Below are 18,370 nucleotides of genomic sequence, written 5' to 3' on the forward strand. Positions count from 1 at the left end.
TAAGACTACTTTAAGAGTGATTGCAAAGGTCCATTCTGAAAAATAACCTGAAATAAAAGAAAAAAACTGGGGAGCAATATCATATCACAAAACTTTACAGTAAGTCTGAAACAACTTTTTATGTTCAGCAACACCTGAAGAATACTGTAAAACTAAAAAAACACCTGACAGCCAATGCTGTGTTAAGGCAAAACTGTCAGCCTCGCAGAAAGTTTCACTGACAACATGGGAAAGAAAAGCGTACCAGAGAACCAGCACTGGTGTTGGGAGAAATAAAAATTTCACTGTGGCCTATTTTTGACTTCAATAGAACAACTAACTGTTAAAAATAAATTAGATATACAATACATTGTCTCTAAATTTTTTCAATTATAATAATGAAATTGAATTTTAGAACTCACGTATTTTACAGGATATAGGTGTGTAGATATGTCCACAATAATTCAAACTCCGAGTCTTCGGATCATACATTTTCAGGAACAACATTACATCATCTAGAAATTAAGACAAGATTTATTTTTTTTTCTAAGGAGTATTTGACTATGCCTGGAAATAGTCACCTAGGTACTTTTCTTTAAACAGCAAAGTAAGTGTGTCTTTCCTTTATTCATTTAATTAATGCCCTTAAAATATTCTTAAATACTGAATTTATATATATTTACCTGCATTTATGAAAAATTATTCAGTGATTCTAAAAGCATTTGAAACACACCTTGCACTTAAAAAAAGAAATGAAGGGAAAAAAAATGCACGAGACAAACTAATTTCAGCACTGTAGTTTGATGGGTACATCACTGACATCATTGAAAAACACAAGTACACAAGGTTTCTTGAGATAATAACCAAAGTATTTTGCATTTACTCGAGTTTTAGCATATATGCTTACGATCTTTATCAAACTTGGGTAATGTTGCTCCAGTAGCAGCCATCTCTGGATCTACTGTTTCCAAAAATATTGTCCATGGATTTTCATTGTCACTGAGCTCAATCATCTATGTAGATGTGGAAGAAGAAAAAAGTCTCTAGAGAACATAATACTAACATCTATATTTTCATCAGATATGAGAACTTTCTGACATACTTTCTGAGTGGGATTTTTTTTTTTTAGCTGCACTAGTGACAGAAAGTTTATGAGAAGAGAAACAATGACAGAAAAAAATTAAGAGTTTTAATGAAGCACAAATGATAGGTTTTACTTAAAATGGACCTATTTCTTTTTCATTTAAAAGTATACCTACAGTTATCTCTATTATAGCAAGAAAATTACTTCACTCTAAAAAAAAAAAAATAGAGGACAGTGAAACCAATCCCCTTCTTGTGGTATTTAAGTACAATGTTTTACATCTTCAGCAATACATTTCATTAAATCCATTGTTTCTGCCCAAATAATGGAAGACTAAAAATATATTTATGTTTAAAATCTAGGATATAAACCATGATTATGTCTTTTCTTCATGGAAGAAGAATCATACACCACAATCCTCCTTTCCACCCCAATCAACCCACTATAGCCCAAATCTTCTCAAATATGAAACTTTACCAGACAAAGGCTAAATTAAAACACTTAAAGATCTGATGTCCCAAAGTTAGGATCTGAAATCTAAGAATCACAGACGACATACATGTTACTTATCAATGAATACTTACTGTTTTATTGCCATCTGCTTCATTATCTAACATTGCAGGTCTTTTCGTTCCATTACTTCTAGCTTGCATTGGCCATAATCTGATCTGATCCTGCGGAAATCCCTGACATAAATAAAAGTTGTGACAGGAAACAAAAAAGATTAAGATATTTTTATTAAAAACAAACAGAACTTCTATTTTAAAAGGTCTAAACTATGACTGCTGCTAATACCTGGAGAAGATAAAAACTAACATAACATACTAAAATAAACACACGTAGCCAGCTACAGAAAGCTTACCATTGTTTGAGAGAGGTTTTGAACAAATTCCGTAAGCGTGGAGTTTTTTAATACTTTGAAAACAGTATACTTCACTTTTTCTTCATCGTACATATCATTGCCTTGGTGGCCACAGAACTGATCCTCTGCTACTATCTGAAAAATTACATTTAAAGGTTACTATTTATATTACTCAGCTCCACAATACAATATTTTCTTATGATGCTTTCCTATGCAGTGTCATTGACTCTATGGTTGGCATCACACTGCTAACGCTATTTGTGTTCTCATGAAGAAAATTTGCAAGTACACAGATTATAATGGAATTTAAAAATTGTGAATCAAATCACTGTAAGTAATTAATGTACAGTAATTCTTACAAATCCTGAACAATAAAACACCAGTTGCACTTAGATCCCAATCTTGGAAACATGTATTCTAAAAATGTTGGCACTTAAAAAAAAAAAAGGCTACATAACTATTTTGTGTAATGCACAGAGGATGGCCTAAAACATTTCCTGCATCTGCTACAGCTCCCATGTATTTTTTTTTAACTGAGAGAAAGACCACACAACTCTGCTAATCTCTCCACTGGAAATAGCTCTAGTGTAAATGTAGTGTGGAACAAGCTAACCTTTACCAATAGCTCTACATAAGAACTCTAGAAAGAACATGCAAAGAAACATGGAGGCAAATGGAAAATGGGTTTTATTTTCTTCTGCCAGATGGGCTCTGGAAAGAGCCATAAACAGGGTTCCTTAAGGCAATTCATAACAATCCAGTCCATCTGGCTTTTCCAAAGAGATAATTGCAAATATAAGCACTCTCTCCTTCTGCTTCTACTTGATGAGCTCAGTTTGGCAGAAGTCCAGCCTTGCTGCCTATGGCTAGATACATTCTAATTTTAGAAAATAATTCCTGAAGGAGATAAAAGTGCAGTGGCAGGGCAGACATTTAAAATAACCTAGTCCTTTTCCTTTCACCTGAACTTACTATTTTTCCTTGCAAGTAACTTTTCACAGCCTTCTAGAGAAAACAGAAATGCTTTGATTTTCCAGCACAGTACAGTTTGTTTCATCAGTACTCAGTGCACATGTAAATATACTTACAAGCACTGAAATTATTTCAGTTCAAATGCTACTTCCAAAACATATTCAAGAGTTGAAAATCTAGGTTTGTCTTAGGTGGCTCAATATTCAATTTGTTTGGAAGGCAATTGCAACTTGGTCTATTTCAAAAGCTGACCTGCACTTGCATGTAGAGATGAGCTTCCTGCCTCTCCTTCCTCTTCTGAGCCTCTATTCTTTTCTCTTCTTGTAGCCTTTCTACAAGTTGTTGAGGAATATCATGGTCTGTGACAGGCTGCAAAACTTCACCTACAAAGCAAATTTTGTGATGTCATTTTGAAATTTACATCAAACAGGGTTTTCATACACAGTTGACTTTCCTCTGAAGAAAAAAAACCTGCCTTTTTCATCTTTCAATTAAAAACATTATTTGATATCATCATGTTTTGGCAAAAGAAGTATTTTCTATCCTGAGCCAAAATGCACTATTTCCATGAAATATGTATCACAGACTTCTGAATTAGATATTCACTTCAGGATTAAAAAAACATTTACCACCACCCAATTGTTTTTAATATACATATATCTACATATTTATAATGGATTTGATTTAATTTCCAAGAGTCACTGATTTTTCATCCTATAAAACAATTAAGGCTAAAGCACTTTGCTGATACACAGTCTTGTCTTACTGTGCTAAGACAAGATGCCGGAGGATTAGAACACTTTCCAGAAGTGAGAGAAAGGCTGGTCGATCCCCATAGAATCTACAGATGCCATCTATAACTAATGGAGCCCCTTTGTATAAGAAGGCTGTCAATAATTCAGAAATCAAATATATCTCTAAATCCCTCTATCCCGATCTAATTTGGAACACACACAGGGTATACATACTTAATTTTGATTCCCTGATGTAAACCAACATGTACGCATTGGTACAGTGTCGTACAGATAAGTCATCATCATGGCCTCCATAGTTGTGTTCAATCGCTTCTTCCTTTGTACATCTTGATACAACATCGTCATCAAATTTACACCACTAGAGAGAAAATATTACATCAATATAACGTTTTACACAGAAACATGTTCTTGAATGAGAAATTAATCCTATTTCTGGCATGCCTTTCAGCTCCAAGTAATTACAATTTCTCTTCAAGCATCATAAGTTTAAAAAATTCTACAGTTCGGTGTAATTTGTGCTACCTGCACTCAGCATAAGGGAGGTCACAAGTACCTCCGACTCATCTGAAAATCTTACACTGAATATCAAAAGCTTTTAGCCAGATAATTATACAAAGAATTAATCTCAAGACTATTCCTGAAGTATTTCACATTTCTATACGAAGTTCAGATAGCTGGCCTTATTTTTATTAAATAACACAATGCAATGATGCACCAGTTATCTGGTAATTATTTGTAAATTTGAAATAGTTTACAAGAAATTTTAAATAAAACTAATAAAACTGATTAATAGTGAAAGACAAATAGAAACAAATTCACAGTAAAACCTGAATGCTCCTTTTACTGTGAACAGTCATTGACACAGAAAACCAGTAAGCTCAAGGGAAGAGGCACCTGACCCATAAACATCTAATCTGATCAAGTCACCTAAACCTGTAACAGTTGGACATGCAAAGATACTGAATTTCTGAGTCACAGAAACATTAGGAAGACTCATATTTGCTTCAGCATGAAGTCTGAGAAATGCTGGATAAAATTTGCTCGCTGTAGAAATTCAACACACAGACAGAAGACTGAAGGGCTTCCCTTAGTCTTTTTGCCAAAAGCCAACAGAAAATATGAAGGTGCTCTCTTAATAAGGCAAGTGATGCCTCCAAATGCAAGCTTCTCCCCTAAAGAGCAAAAGAAAACTAGCCATGAGGGCTGCTGCTTTGTCTTTGTAAATCCAAAGCAAGTTTCCCAAATATGTTAGAACAGAAACAACAATGACAAATATCAACCTACAAACTACATCAAACAGAGATTTGACTTCTCTAATTGATCATGCCAGTACTCTCTTCTGTTAGGGAAAGAACAACTGCAAAGATTTGCCCATTATGAAAACTGCAAGTATCTATTTACACCACACAAATATGTTTAGTTGTTTTTGAATACTCACTTTGCCATCACCCTTTGGATTTAAGTAAACAACGTAATGTCCACCATGGTTATCTCCACTGTGTACTAGAACTGCATGAAGAATGTAATTTGCAGGATCTTTAGGATCTGTTTTTTGCAAAAATTCATCTAGTGGCAACTGTTCAGGAAACTCAAACCTAATTTTGAAAAAGAAAAAAACTACATTAAAAAACTACATTTGCTTGCATTATGTTTAAAACAACAGCTACAAATGGCAATTGAAGTTCTGAATGACAAATTCAACACTAACGTTCAATTTGGGGACCTCTAACATATGCCTGTACACACACCTTCCCCTTGGAACTGATTCAAAAATAGGATTTTGTCCTTTTTTAATTATTATTTATTATTATTGTTTACAAAAATACATCAACTGGTCCAAATTCTACATCCAAAACCAAAAGCACACGAAGAAAAAATGCACCAAAAAACCCACCCCAAACTCACCTATCATTTATCTTGATGTTCTGGTCAGTCTGAGGATCATACATAAATCTCATGAGCTGTAGGTGTAGCACTGGTGGCAACGTGAGAAACTTTACACCCTTCTCTGCCTCCTAGACATTTTAAAGGAAATAGAGGGTTGAAATTGTAAGATTTTTAGCAATTCAAAATACCTGTCTGCTGCAGATATTTTTCTTTAAACTTTTATTTTATAGACTTGACACTATAATGTGCAAAGAATAGTTAACTTCCACCCCAGTTTTGAACCATCTTAATGCTGCAGTCCTCCCAAGAGCTACTCAAAGTAGCATCATACAAGAAAACATTTCATTTAAATTTAGGTCATTCATGAAGCACATGTGAACATAGCACTACGTTACGAGCAACTCAGATATAAATGAAATTTAGAGAATGAATTTACAGAAGAATACTGAGGCAAAATCTCATTTCTGATCAATTAAGGATTTCATGTCCACTGTATCCTGACAACAGATATTTCACTATTATGCTGCTTTCTGAGAACACCTAAGAATATATAAGCACATTACTGACAAAAACTGCTATAGGGAAGCTGCAAAAATAAGCTCTAGTAGAAAAAGAAAAATTTTTAAAGGACTACTACTCCCTACAGTGGATGCTGCAAAGTACAACTGAAAAGCTCAGAAATGTGCACATAAACAGTTAAAATTCCACAGGTGCATCTAATGTTCTTGATGACAATATAGAAATTGCCTCTCTAAAGTAACTTTCAGAGCTTTTTTTTTTTGTTTGGTTTTTTGTTTTTTGTTTTTACTAGACACAGAAGACTGGGCCACTCTTAGAGGAAGGATTTGAATAAATTCTCAGTCTTGAAAATCAGTAAAGAATTTAACTGTAAAATCATTCTAGTCACTAAAACTGTTACAGGTACAAAATCAAAATTCATTGCTGAGTAGACTTTTAAAATCTAAGCTCTGTTTTGAGAAGTCTAATAGCAATTTAGAGGAGCTACGTACAAGCTTGCCTGAAGAGAAAAATGACCAAGATCAGTTGTTGATACAATCTAGAATGGTTGTATCAGTAGCAAAGTTTTTTGGCCACTGTAGCTTTGTTTCATCAAGGACACAAAAATAAAATTTAAAAATCAAATTAAAAGAAAAATACCTGCAAGCCATGTTCTCCTGCATCATACTTGTTATCACCATCCAACTGTTCCACTGCAACATAGTCAATGAAGGACTCAAAAACTAAATGAAAAAGATTTGGAATAATACAGAAAGAGGAAGAAAAATTTAAGTTTACTCTAGCATAGGAGCTTAACAATATATTTATCAAATAACATTTTAAGACACCAGAACTTGTACTTGAGTATTTGTCTTTATAAAAATTAAAATTAAAGTTTTATATTGTTCAAGAATATCAAGAAACACACCAAAATTGGAGGGGCATACATAGGAATTTCAAGATTTTAAAATCAGTTAGAATTGCCTGCCAAATGTATTCTCTCTACAGCTGTTAAGTATCAAACTAGATAATTTTGTTTGCTTGAGTCTTACGCATCCTTTTTCATGTCTTGTACGCCAAATACTTGGTGACCACCGATAAGTGATCAATGTTACGTTAATCTGATTAGTTTATTCTTTTTTTCTTATTGCTATGGTCAGGCATAAATACGAACCTATTACCCACAAGTTCATCTCCATGTATAAATTATAACCTACGGTGATAACACTACTGTTATTAACATGTCACTGATGCACTTCCATGACACCAGTAAAATCTCTAAATTCAAAGAGTTTCATGAAAATATATCTCAGAGAATTAGGCGGGAAGGAACAGCGAAGTGAAAAGGGAGAAGGGGAAAAAGGGTAACATAAGCAAAGACGTTTTCTACAGAAAATGTTTTCAATGAGCTGTCAAAAAGTAAGACCCATTCCTCTGAAATTAAAACAAGGATCTTTCAAAGTGCTGAGCACCATCAAGCCCATTTGAAATCAGCAGCCACTAAACAAACAGGTACTAAACCCATCCGGTAACAAAAAAAAAAAAAAACAAAAAACAGCCCAACATGTTGAAGTATTTGATTGGTGCATATCATGACGTATCACTTACTATTTTTCTTTCCCTTTATACTTAGTTGGATGTCATAATAATCTTCTATTCGTTCCGATCGATAGTCTACGTGTTTGCATTGGATATAAGACTGTAAACAAAAACAAACACCATAGAATTTCAATGTACACAAATAACAGAGTTAATTTTAAAAATTACTAACAGATTAAATACATACCACCATCTTCCCTCTGAACAATTTAGGAATAGTGCCTTCTACACACGTGCCTTTCATTTTATTTTCCACGTTATCAAGCAGCTGAAAGAAAGATTAGTTTTTACATAGGATAAACATGCACAGTTGCTGAATTCAGTCATCACATACAAATGACTATTATACTGATTAAACTCTAAGCCATTTGCATAAAAATGAAGTTTTAGTCTATTCATACTGGTATCTCCTTTTTTAGTCCTCCAAATTCTCTTCTTTCCCCTAGAAAATGTTTTGAGGGCTACCCCAGCTACCATCTTTTGGGTTTGGAAAACCTCACAAATTAAGTGATGCACCTGCATGTTCAATGTTGCATTCCTCTCTACAGCAATATAAGGACCACTAGAATATATATTTTCTATTTATTTTCAACCTTCCCTATCCTTCACAAACTCCTCACCCTCAAAAGTCACAATTAATCCCATTCTTAAAAAAGAGAAATAAACCAAGGCAAAAACTGCCTCAATTCATATAGACTTAATTTAATCAGTTAGTATCACTATTACTAGGAATGTTACTGAATTGTATTATATACACACAGTATCAAGAGACAATACTATGATACATGAGTAAGAAATAGCAAAAACATACCACTCGACATAATTCCTGGACATCATGTTGCATGAAGCTGTCTAAAGTTTCCCACCTTTGTAAGGCAAATCAACAGAAAAATTACCATACCATAACGAAAATTTACAGCTCAGAAGTCATTTTCATGATTTCTTCTCATACCAGGAATTTAATATATAGTGAGATGTATAGACTCTAAGATTTAGTACTGCCTGGTGCGCATGCTTTTTAGTTCTGTAGCATTTACTCGGCCTACAGCCTGCTTCTAAAGCCATTTTTCCTTTCAGTAAGCCCAGCTCAGAGGAGGAAGGGGCAGTGAACCTGTGGAACATTTTGGCAGCTGCTTTGCACCCTCCTGCCTTTTCTTTCTGTGGTACTGGTACCAGGAAAGCAGCCCATGCCACTGGAAGAGGCCAGGGTCAGGCTGTTGACAGCAGAATTCATCTAGTCTAAAACCTCTTTGCAATTCATGTCAAAAAACTCAAGAGGAGGCCTCGGACCAACTCACTGCTGTCAGAAAAGTTCCCACAACATGCTTCTAGCTGCCTCTGTATGGAGCACCCTTCAGGTGCAGCTAAGTAGCGTTCAGGGCTTATTTGCGCACATCAGAGGAAGCAAATGGACTTATCCTGGCTCCTTTGTGCTCATCTGAACAGTTAACTCTTGGATGCACAGTAAATCCAAGGACGCACCCAGCTGCCTGAACACCACCTGCACTGTATGTACATTTGTAAGCAGTTGTGTGAACGGAGGGGCGAGTGCAACATAGTCAAAATGCCTCCACAGTAGCCGAAACGGTACACTGCAGCAAAGATGTTCAGTGCTACTACCTTAAATAAAAGGGAAGAAGCATAAAGGAGCCGTTTTTAATTTCACCATGAAATACTTGCTCCTAGAAACTCTTTATATTTAAAAAGCATCCTTGAGTTCAAGTCTCTGACAATTCCTTTTGCAACAGCCATCACTCCCACTATATAAAATAAGCTATATTTACCATAGGCTTCAGCTCCTGTGTGAGCCAAAGGTTCAACCCCGGCTCCTGAAGCCAGAAGTACAGGGCTGATCAGGAGCAATACTAACTTTATTTTCCCCTCCCACTCTCTTCTCAGTGACTCATCAGCATTGTCACACTGCAGCATGCTGCTCCCAAAAGCATGCCAGAACAACTGTGTGGGGGTCCCCACTGGAACAAGATCAATGAAGTAATCCATTGGGCAATTAAGAATGGAAAATAGCCTCCTGAATCTCCAGGCTTTAAATGCTTACCAGCTTGAAGGACAAAAATCAAAGAAAAGGTTACATACTAATATAAGGATTTTTAAAAAGGAGCTCCTTCAGACAGCATCACTTTCTACTGAAAAAAGCCAAACTTATTTAGATTCTACAGAAACTCATAATACCCGATAAATATACACAGCATATAGCTACGTCTCACAAGGTCAGAACCCTCCCTCTCTGACTTAAAGGAGGAAAAAGAACAAATCTTCAACCACATTCAGAAGTTCCTTCCCAAGAACAAAGGCATGCATGAGCACATTTTCAGAAGCTTACTCTCAGATACAAAATTAAGCATGTGCAATACCCTCAGGAAAGATCTCCTCATGCTCTTGAAGATGACACAGTTAAGATACTAGCTCAAGATGAAGTATTTATGATATCAACAAATCTTTATAGTGTAACAGGACAGCAGGAGTGCTGATAAACTAAGCATACAGTGTACCAGTAGGAAGAAGATACCACCAGATAAAGGTACAGCACTGAGGTTACCGATTTCATTTTAAAATCGCCTCAAAAGGTGAAAAGAAAATAAGAGTAGCTGTAAGGTTACAAGAATCTTATGAGGACAGACCCCTTCTACAAGTTTTAGCAGAAGCTGCAGGATCAGAGACCTCAGAAATGTGACTGTCGTGCTAAACACTAGGACAGCTGTGTGATCATGTAAGATCATATAATTTAATTTTATAACTTGTTTTCAAACAAAAAAACCTTTCAATACTATTACAAAAGGTTAGTTTATAAATACACATGTAGCAAAATAATGCAAAAAACAATCTTTTAGAACAATTTTTAGTTAAAAATCCTCTGAATTCATAGGATGTGCAAAGAGAAAACTTGTAGAGGCTATGCTAATCTTCATCTTCTCTCAACTTCTGCCCAACCAAAATATCAAACTAGTGTAAAAAACAAACAACAAAAATATCCTCAACACAGCTATATCGTGTAATTCTGTCTTCCGCATATTTGAATATTCTAGATTTAAAAATATACTTCTTAACACTGTCTCACAAGAAGTAGTACCAGACCAAAGAAATATTGGGCAACAAACTGGATACTGGGGAAGAATGAAAGTAAAAAACAAGCTTTTAATAGATGTTTTATGGAGGAAAAGAGGGTGCAAGAGTAAAGAAAATGCAAAGAAATATTTTGTGTGTGTGCTCTGACACCTTTACTTCACACCACAGGTATTCCTTTTAAGCTTTAAATCATGAAACAGAATATGGGATAAATGTTTCTAAACTGTGGACAGGCAAAAAGACATGCATCTTTGATGTATAATAACAAAGTGTTACAACAGTCATCAGTGCTGAACTAACAATCTGGAAATACAAGTTACTGTTATTTCCCTAGATTTAAAACAGAAGCAATTGAGACACAATATATGAACTGCAATATTTCAGCAATGTGTTTTGTTCTCAATCTTACTTAGACAAATGTGTCACAACTTTCAGGTAACACGAATCCCAATCCCACTACTGATTTGTTTGATGACTGTGTAGCCCCACCAATCTGACTTTAGGAATGATTATTACTAAAAACCTATGAAAAACTAGCAATTAACATGGCGTATTAACATTTCTCTGCACCTCTCTAAAAAGTCTAGTTTAAATAAAGCCTTTTTAAAGAAATGTTATATGAGAACAAAAAATAATTGAAATTTCTGAAACTTACCCAAAAGATTTTGTTAACTTTTTAGTTCCAACTGGTTTGTCACTATGTTGCAGCTCATAAAACACTCTTTGCAATGCTAGAGGAACACTTTTGGATGAATCATCTCCTTCAGTGGGCATCATGTACACCGCCTGAAAAAGTATTTAGTTCAATTAGTATCTAAGGAAAAGTTCATTGCTCATATCGTTGAATGCATCCTTTCCTCTTCAGTGACTTACTTCATATAACTCCATTTAATCACTCCAAAAGAGTCTGAAAAAAAATCTTTTACTGTAGTGTAAAAATATTAATTGTCTGGAATCACTCTTCTTAGAGCACAGTGGTTAAAATGATCTGAACAGACTCCATTCACAGGAACGTTATCTAAATAGTTAAACTCCACCCTAGAAAAGTAAATACACCGAAGCATTCAAAACACATGAACAATTGATCATGCCTTGTATGCCTATGCAATCATCACAGTAGGACCAGATATACCAAACAACACTATAGGATTTTAAAAATAATATCACTTTTGTGCTTTAGCTTGGTTCTGTGTGAATACTGTCATCTCCACTGGGGGAAAACAACACATGAAAGCACAAAGGGCGTCAATCAGGAACACAGAAAGGGTCTACGTGCAGGAGAAGGATGTCAAAGGACACAGATTCTCCGATACATTCCTTCCTACTTAACATCACCACTGGTAGCAACTGAAGTAAACAGCTCAACAATTCAATTCACTGATTCTACCAAACCAGAAAGGACTGAGAACAAAAGTTACACAACCAGACCAACACAGGCCTTAGGAAAGTTCGAACTGGCAGTGAAATGAGATTCATTGAAGAAATTATACACCAATATATCTAGGGAAAAGTAACAGCAAAGAAAAGGTATTGACTGAGAAATGCTCGTTTAAAAATTGTGACTGTAAAAAGAAAATGGAGGCAACTTCAAAAGGAGATAACACTTGAAATAATAGACTCTGATGTTAAGTAATATAAGAGAAACATCCTGTTAAGAAACAGAAATATTGCCAGCTGAGCTTTTGCCTGTGAAACAAGAGAAGTGTACAGCTTTGTGCGCGAAGCACTGAACTGGACCTCAGCTCTTCTCACTCCGTTTCTGTGTCAGCCTAGATTTCAGATGTGTCCAGCACATCTACCCTGTGCCTTATGTTCCCTGTGCACAGAACGAGGTTGGTACTTCCAGCGGGTTGCTCAACTGCTGGGGTAAACGCATTTGTTGTTACATGAATGCTCAGTGCAGAGGTAATGGGAGCCACAAGACAGACATTAGATACAGACACGGCTGACAGAAAAATACAAATTAATGTCGAACAAAAAAAGCCAAAAAAAAAAAGGCAATAAAATATGTTACGATATTGACTGGCCAGTTAAGAAGATTAAAAAAATTCAGAACATCCACAAAATAAGTTTTCAAATATGCAGAAACAAACACTTGGAAGGATAAGAACTATACGAGGCTATCAGCAGACCAACCACAGTAGTAAGATGAGATAAAACAAACTAAAGTTCCTTCACAACTTTTTACTGAAATACTGATTAGTTTGGCAAGGAAAGCAAACCCCTGACATTCAGATCTTTTAAAAAAAGTTAATTATGCAACAGTAAAGCAATGTGATAATTCACATCATTTTATTTCCTTTTGAATTTTATATTTAACTTTCAAAATTTAGCAGTAAACAGAGATGATATAAAACAGAATCATGACTGGACACTAGTAACATTTAAATTTATGTTTCTACTTAGTTGTGAACTACATTGTCAAGAGCAATATCTACAGACCTAAAAGGGAAAACATGCTCAGGCCCCTACCCAGTTGAGTTCCAAGTATCTCCAGGAACGGAGACCCACAACCTCTCCACACATGCTACCATCAAGTTTGACCACCCAGACTGTGAAGCATTATCAGCATCTTGCAGAATTAACCTCTCCCTAACTCCAGCTTATGAACCCTTTTATAAGCTGGTTGTCACCGGCCAAAAGAAGAAACGGGAAATATCTGAGTGACCAAGTTTCAAATCTTTCAAATCTAACCAGCCTGTATTAATTGTTTTCCATAACTTGTAAACAAGCACTCATAAAAAGCAAAAATTTAAGAAGTTACTTGCTACGTTTAGGCAAACAGGATTTGAAAATCACATATGGAAAAAAAAATCAAATGTAACTAGTGCAGATACATTTTCTTAGAATACTTTTTGTATATATTTATCAATAATAAGTATTCAAATGCTATTGTCATGAACATTCTTTGTGACAAACCCAAGATGGTACTATAGCAGGCTAAAAGTCAGCTATAGTGACAACCACTAGGTTATCTCCTTGCAAAATGAGATAAATGGGAGTTCAGAATAGCGTAATGATTAAACAAAATCAGGTTCTTTGCATTTAGTTCTAATTTGGTTTCCTCATGTACCATCTGGATGACTAAATCCTTTCCTGTATCTCTCAAATAATATTAAATCAATTATTTAAAAATTTATATAATGACTACATTCCAGATGCAATTGAATAAAAACACCAGTTTTATTTCTTCTGAAATTCTAATATTTTACTACAGACTGACATCTAACATACAGCCTGCCTTTGGTTTTTCCTTGTGTGTGTGTGTGTATATAAGCACAACTGAAGACCACTTCTCAAAAAGCTTAAGTGTTTCTTCAAGCTAAAAACAAACCACGATCCTTTACAAACCTTTATTTTCACATTTAGCCCTCCCAAACTTCGAAAACTTGATCTCAAGATCAAGGAGTCAGGCATTTTGATCCATTAGAAAAAAGCAGCATCTTTAACACCTGAGAAGTTCCCTCGGGAAATGAACACACAAGAATGACAGGAACATGTAGAGGCAATGGCTAAAAGCAACAGACAGGTATACAAGAAAAATTTTTAGATGTTTATGTGGTAAAAGAATGCTACAGACAAGCTTGAAGACAGTGCTTAGAGTCAAAGACAGTTGCTTAAAGAAGGGAAGAAAGCACTGTGAATGAAATTTGAAGGTATGGTAAAAATATATTAGCTAAATTATTAGCTAAATTAAGGAGAGCAGATCAGGGAGAAATGTATTGCACCTATACTTACGATATTAGCATAATTATGTAAACGTTCTGCTACATGCTCACAAACTGTAGAGAATTTTTCCAAGAGAACCAGCAAAGAATTTTAAAACTGACTGGCTGAAGCAACACAGACTGACTGGCTGGGGGCACTGATGACAGAGATGGGAAGCAACATGAAGTGGTCTGAGATCATATCTGGACTCCCCACTGTCCTTTGCCAGAGTAGACTGTGCTTAGGCGTGCATTTACCCGTCACAAAGATATGCCCTGCTTTATTCCCTACCACAGAAGCCACCCGGCTGCTAAAAAAGGGAAGTTTCGTTTCAAGTACCCAGGAACCCTCCAACCGCTGTTTGGAAACAGAGCAAAGAAGGAAAGATGTCTGCATTCATCCTCTCCCATGCTTCATCAGAGGGTTTGACTTCCCATAAATATACGCTTGCACTTGATATTGTTCATGCTTTCCCAGCTCTATTCCTGACAGCAATTTCTCTGTTAACAAACCTCTGAATAACAGCAATAAAAATAATTATTTATCCTAAGTATGGAGGATTAACAGAAATAACGGAATTGGTGATAATTAACTGTTTTAAAAGGAACAAATTTGTTCAAAGTGAAAATAAATATGTTGTAGAAATTCATATTTTTTTTTTCAGACCAGATAGCTAGTGATTCTTCCTTATCTGTAGTAACAGCAAGTGAGTACCAAAACTGCCTAAAACAACCACTATTGGTTCTTCTGGTTCAGGGGACTCTGAAAATCTGAAGAATAAGCAGAGAATTAGGCATCCAGTACCGTTTCCATTAAAGAATCTGCAGTTACCAGCTAGTAAATTAAGCTCTCTCATATGGTTGCTATCCAGATATTAACAATCCCTAACAGCTGGTATTTATTTAGGGCCTGGGGAAGAAGTGCAGGGGAATGCCTGAGAAGACTAGTTCAATTGAAACAGATCTGTATCACAAAAAGCATTTCTTCACAGAACAAGTTTTCTTCATGCTACATACTGATTTACCGACTGCAAGACATTCTAGAAAGGAAATACTCAATTGGATTAGATGTAGCTATTATAAAAACACATTTTTCTTTCAAGAAACGTGAGGTTGTCGAAAAGAATAAAATGCACAAACATTACGAATGCTGAGCCAAAACCAGGCATTATAACAAATGATAAGCTGAATGGGTAAATTACACTTCTTGTAAAAAAGAAACAGGTGCACCACATAAAACAAGTCAAGTATTTATTTCTTGTGCATGGCATTGGTAAAACCTCAGTTACAGTCTACTGAAGCTCAACATGCTATTTTTTGCAACTCTGAAGCGTAAGCAGCACATTGTAAAAGAGAAAAAAAAATCCCAACTGGGACTCTTACAGGCCACTGTGATACAAATAATAATGATAAGACTGGAGAATAGGTATAATGAAAAGTACTGAAGAAAGCTTAATGGAACAGCCTAGTATACACACAAGAAAAGTCAGAATTCTTCATTTTCACTAAGAGATACAAGTGCAAATGGCAAGAACACAAAAAACTTAGGTAAAACTACAAGAACAAAATACAACAGAAGATTAAGAATGGCAAAAGAATCTTCAAAAATCTTTGAGTGAAGAGTTTTTTTATTATTATTATTATTCCTAAGGAATAATAACAACAACTAATAACAGTAGAAGGATAAAGTAGGATCAAAAGGACACTCCAATAAACTAAATGGTACCAAGTAGTATATATCTAACTAGCTATGCTTCAATAAAGTAATTTATGTTTTTTACCCCATTAAGGCTATTGCACTATTTTAAAATTACACATTATCTAGTGCATTTCATCCTGTTTCAGTGAAATATTTATTAAGCGCATACTCCAAAATTTTACTCCTTCCAGCAAAGAAGTACCATCTGCAGTAAATAAAAAACATATGAATGAAGCAAATATAAAAGTTGTTTAAATTGCTGAAATTATAATGCTTTCCCATCACTACAAAGATGCAAACCACAACAGCAGAAAATTCAGCTGTGCAACATAAATTAAAAGACAGAACAAATGAACCTCACAGGACGTACTTATTTATCTTTTTATGTTGTTTATGGGCTGAGAAGTCATAAGTGAGTTTTCTAGTTTAACTATTTAAAGAAACGAAAATTACTTTCCTCACATCTGCAAGAAGTAGAATCAGTCGTCTTTTTTCCTTCAACAATTCAAGCAACATTCACACATAACAAAGCCTAGGAAACACCCCTTAACTCAGGTTTTTCCACCAGGTATTCTGTCTACTTTCACAAAAACCAAGAGCCTATGCTCAAACTAGAAAAGGAAACTTGGGGCTGAAGTGCAGGAAGCAAGACGTGCATCAGCATGTCACAGCTTCCGTAATAGGATAAAGGAGGCAAAAGGAATAGAGAGACGCATTCTGAAGCATTTATATATAAATATTCTGGATATTTCAATTAGCAATCTCATTTTTTCCATATACTAATTACCTTTCGTAGTTGATTTGTGAAAAATAAAGTCTGTAACAAACTGTTCATGTAACAAGTTGCTCCCTGGTTCTTCAAGCCAACATATCCTGTGTGCTTCTTTGAATCCCACCTGGAAAATAGTGGTTAAAAAAAAAAAGATTTTATCAACTGTAAAGAGCACTTGTTCTAAGGTAGCACTGCTGGTAGGTATCAGCTACTCTTCACTATTACTTAAGGTTCAAAAAACCAGACTATATATGCTTTCCTACTGCCTGCCAGTATATCTTTGGAATTAAATGTTTTGATGTTAGATTTTCTTTTTCAAGATGTTCTATATGGCAGAAAAAATATTTATTATGAAAGTGTACTGAAATCCAAAGCTATCCTTTTAAAAGCAAGTCTGCATTTCAGTAGAACCTATTTGTTTAGAAGTGACACAAAGCAGAATGACTCAGACAAGGCAGTTTTAAAACTGTAAACCAAGGGAAGCTAGATAGAAGAGTCACCTGACTGTATCTGAAACTCCTATCAGTTGTAAGGTCAGATATATTGAGGCTACATTAGCAGACACATTAAATCACAAATTAATTTGTACAGAAGTAAAAGTTCTACAACATCGTAATATAAATTGAAGTTTAACCTTGACAAAAATGCGTTATGACTGATGAAAAATATTGCTCGTGAGAAATAATCAAGTAAACATGATAAAGTGTCTAATAAGCTACAACTATTAATAACAAAGTACTTGAACAACCTCAAGTGATGTAGAAATATTAAAATTAAGAACTATATTTAAACAAAGATACTTACGCCACTCCATGTGGAGCATCTGCTTGAACGTAGACTTCAAAAGTAACTTTGTCCTCTTCTATAAAGCCTTTTTCAGGATCAGTAACTTCCTGTAAAACAAGAACGACACGGGAATATGAGAACTGCAAAACTTCTCTATATTACAAGATGACTGTTGTGAAGCATCCAGTTAGACATTGCTTAATTTCCAAGTCAGACCTACCAGTAATAGTAAACTGAAGGGAAAAAAAAGAAGGACATCGGCAAGGCTGTTTTTCAGCTCAATACACTTAGTTCTTTTTTAATGTCTCAATACAGGAAACTCGTTCCTGGCTTTTAAGGTTTTACAGTACTATTTCAATTTCCTGTGGATAATAAGAATCGGTAATCAGAAGTTGGGCTTCTACTTGAAGAACATTATTCCAGCCAGATGAAAGATTAGAGGGCCAACCTTTGAAAAGGCTTAAAAAGCTGTCTCAACTTAAGATAAGCCTTAGCAGTATTATTAGTACATTAAAGTATCTATATACATATACAAATAACACATGGAAACAGAAGAAAGTCTGCATTGCTTCAGAATGATGATGCCCCTTCCCCCCGCCCCCCCCCCCCCCCCCAATGACAGGCATTCAGATACACTGGAAATAATAATGAAGGAATGCTTATGTCATAATGGAAATAAAATCAAT

The 18,370-nt window shown here is 35.2% G+C and overlaps 1 protein-coding gene across 2 annotated transcripts in view; it reads right to left on the bottom strand.

The window, feature by feature from the left end:
- Window positions 1-18,370, bottom strand: part of USP7 (ubiquitin specific peptidase 7) — a 71,716-nt gene that overhangs the window by 14,119 nt on the left and 39,227 nt on the right. For both annotated transcript variants that reach the window (XM_066977784.1, XM_013189510.3), the window contains exons 5-19: window positions 17,703-17,791; window positions 16,914-17,022; window positions 11,376-11,506; window positions 8,448-8,502; window positions 7,824-7,904; window positions 7,646-7,736; window positions 6,698-6,780; window positions 5,558-5,667; window positions 5,091-5,247; window positions 3,866-4,010; window positions 3,150-3,280; window positions 1,926-2,060; window positions 1,648-1,749; window positions 887-992; window positions 402-494 (exon numbers count right to left, since the gene is read on the bottom strand). In XM_066977784.1, the coding sequence (XP_066833885.1) occupies window positions 402-494; window positions 887-992; window positions 1,648-1,749; window positions 1,926-2,060; window positions 3,150-3,280; window positions 3,866-4,010; window positions 5,091-5,247; window positions 5,558-5,667; window positions 6,698-6,780; window positions 7,646-7,736; window positions 7,824-7,904; window positions 8,448-8,502; window positions 11,376-11,506; window positions 16,914-17,022; window positions 17,703-17,791 (1,618 nt within the window). The remainder of the gene's footprint in view (window positions 1-401; window positions 495-886; window positions 993-1,647; window positions 1,750-1,925; window positions 2,061-3,149; window positions 3,281-3,865; window positions 4,011-5,090; window positions 5,248-5,557; window positions 5,668-6,697; window positions 6,781-7,645; window positions 7,737-7,823; window positions 7,905-8,447; window positions 8,503-11,375; window positions 11,507-16,913; window positions 17,023-17,702; window positions 17,792-18,370) is intronic.

Source organism: Anser cygnoides, chromosome 15 (genome assembly GCF_040182565.1).
Source record: "Anser cygnoides isolate HZ-2024a breed goose chromosome 15, Taihu_goose_T2T_genome, whole genome shotgun sequence".
Classification (NCBI taxonomy): Eukaryota; Metazoa; Chordata; class Aves; order Anseriformes; family Anatidae; genus Anser; species Anser cygnoides.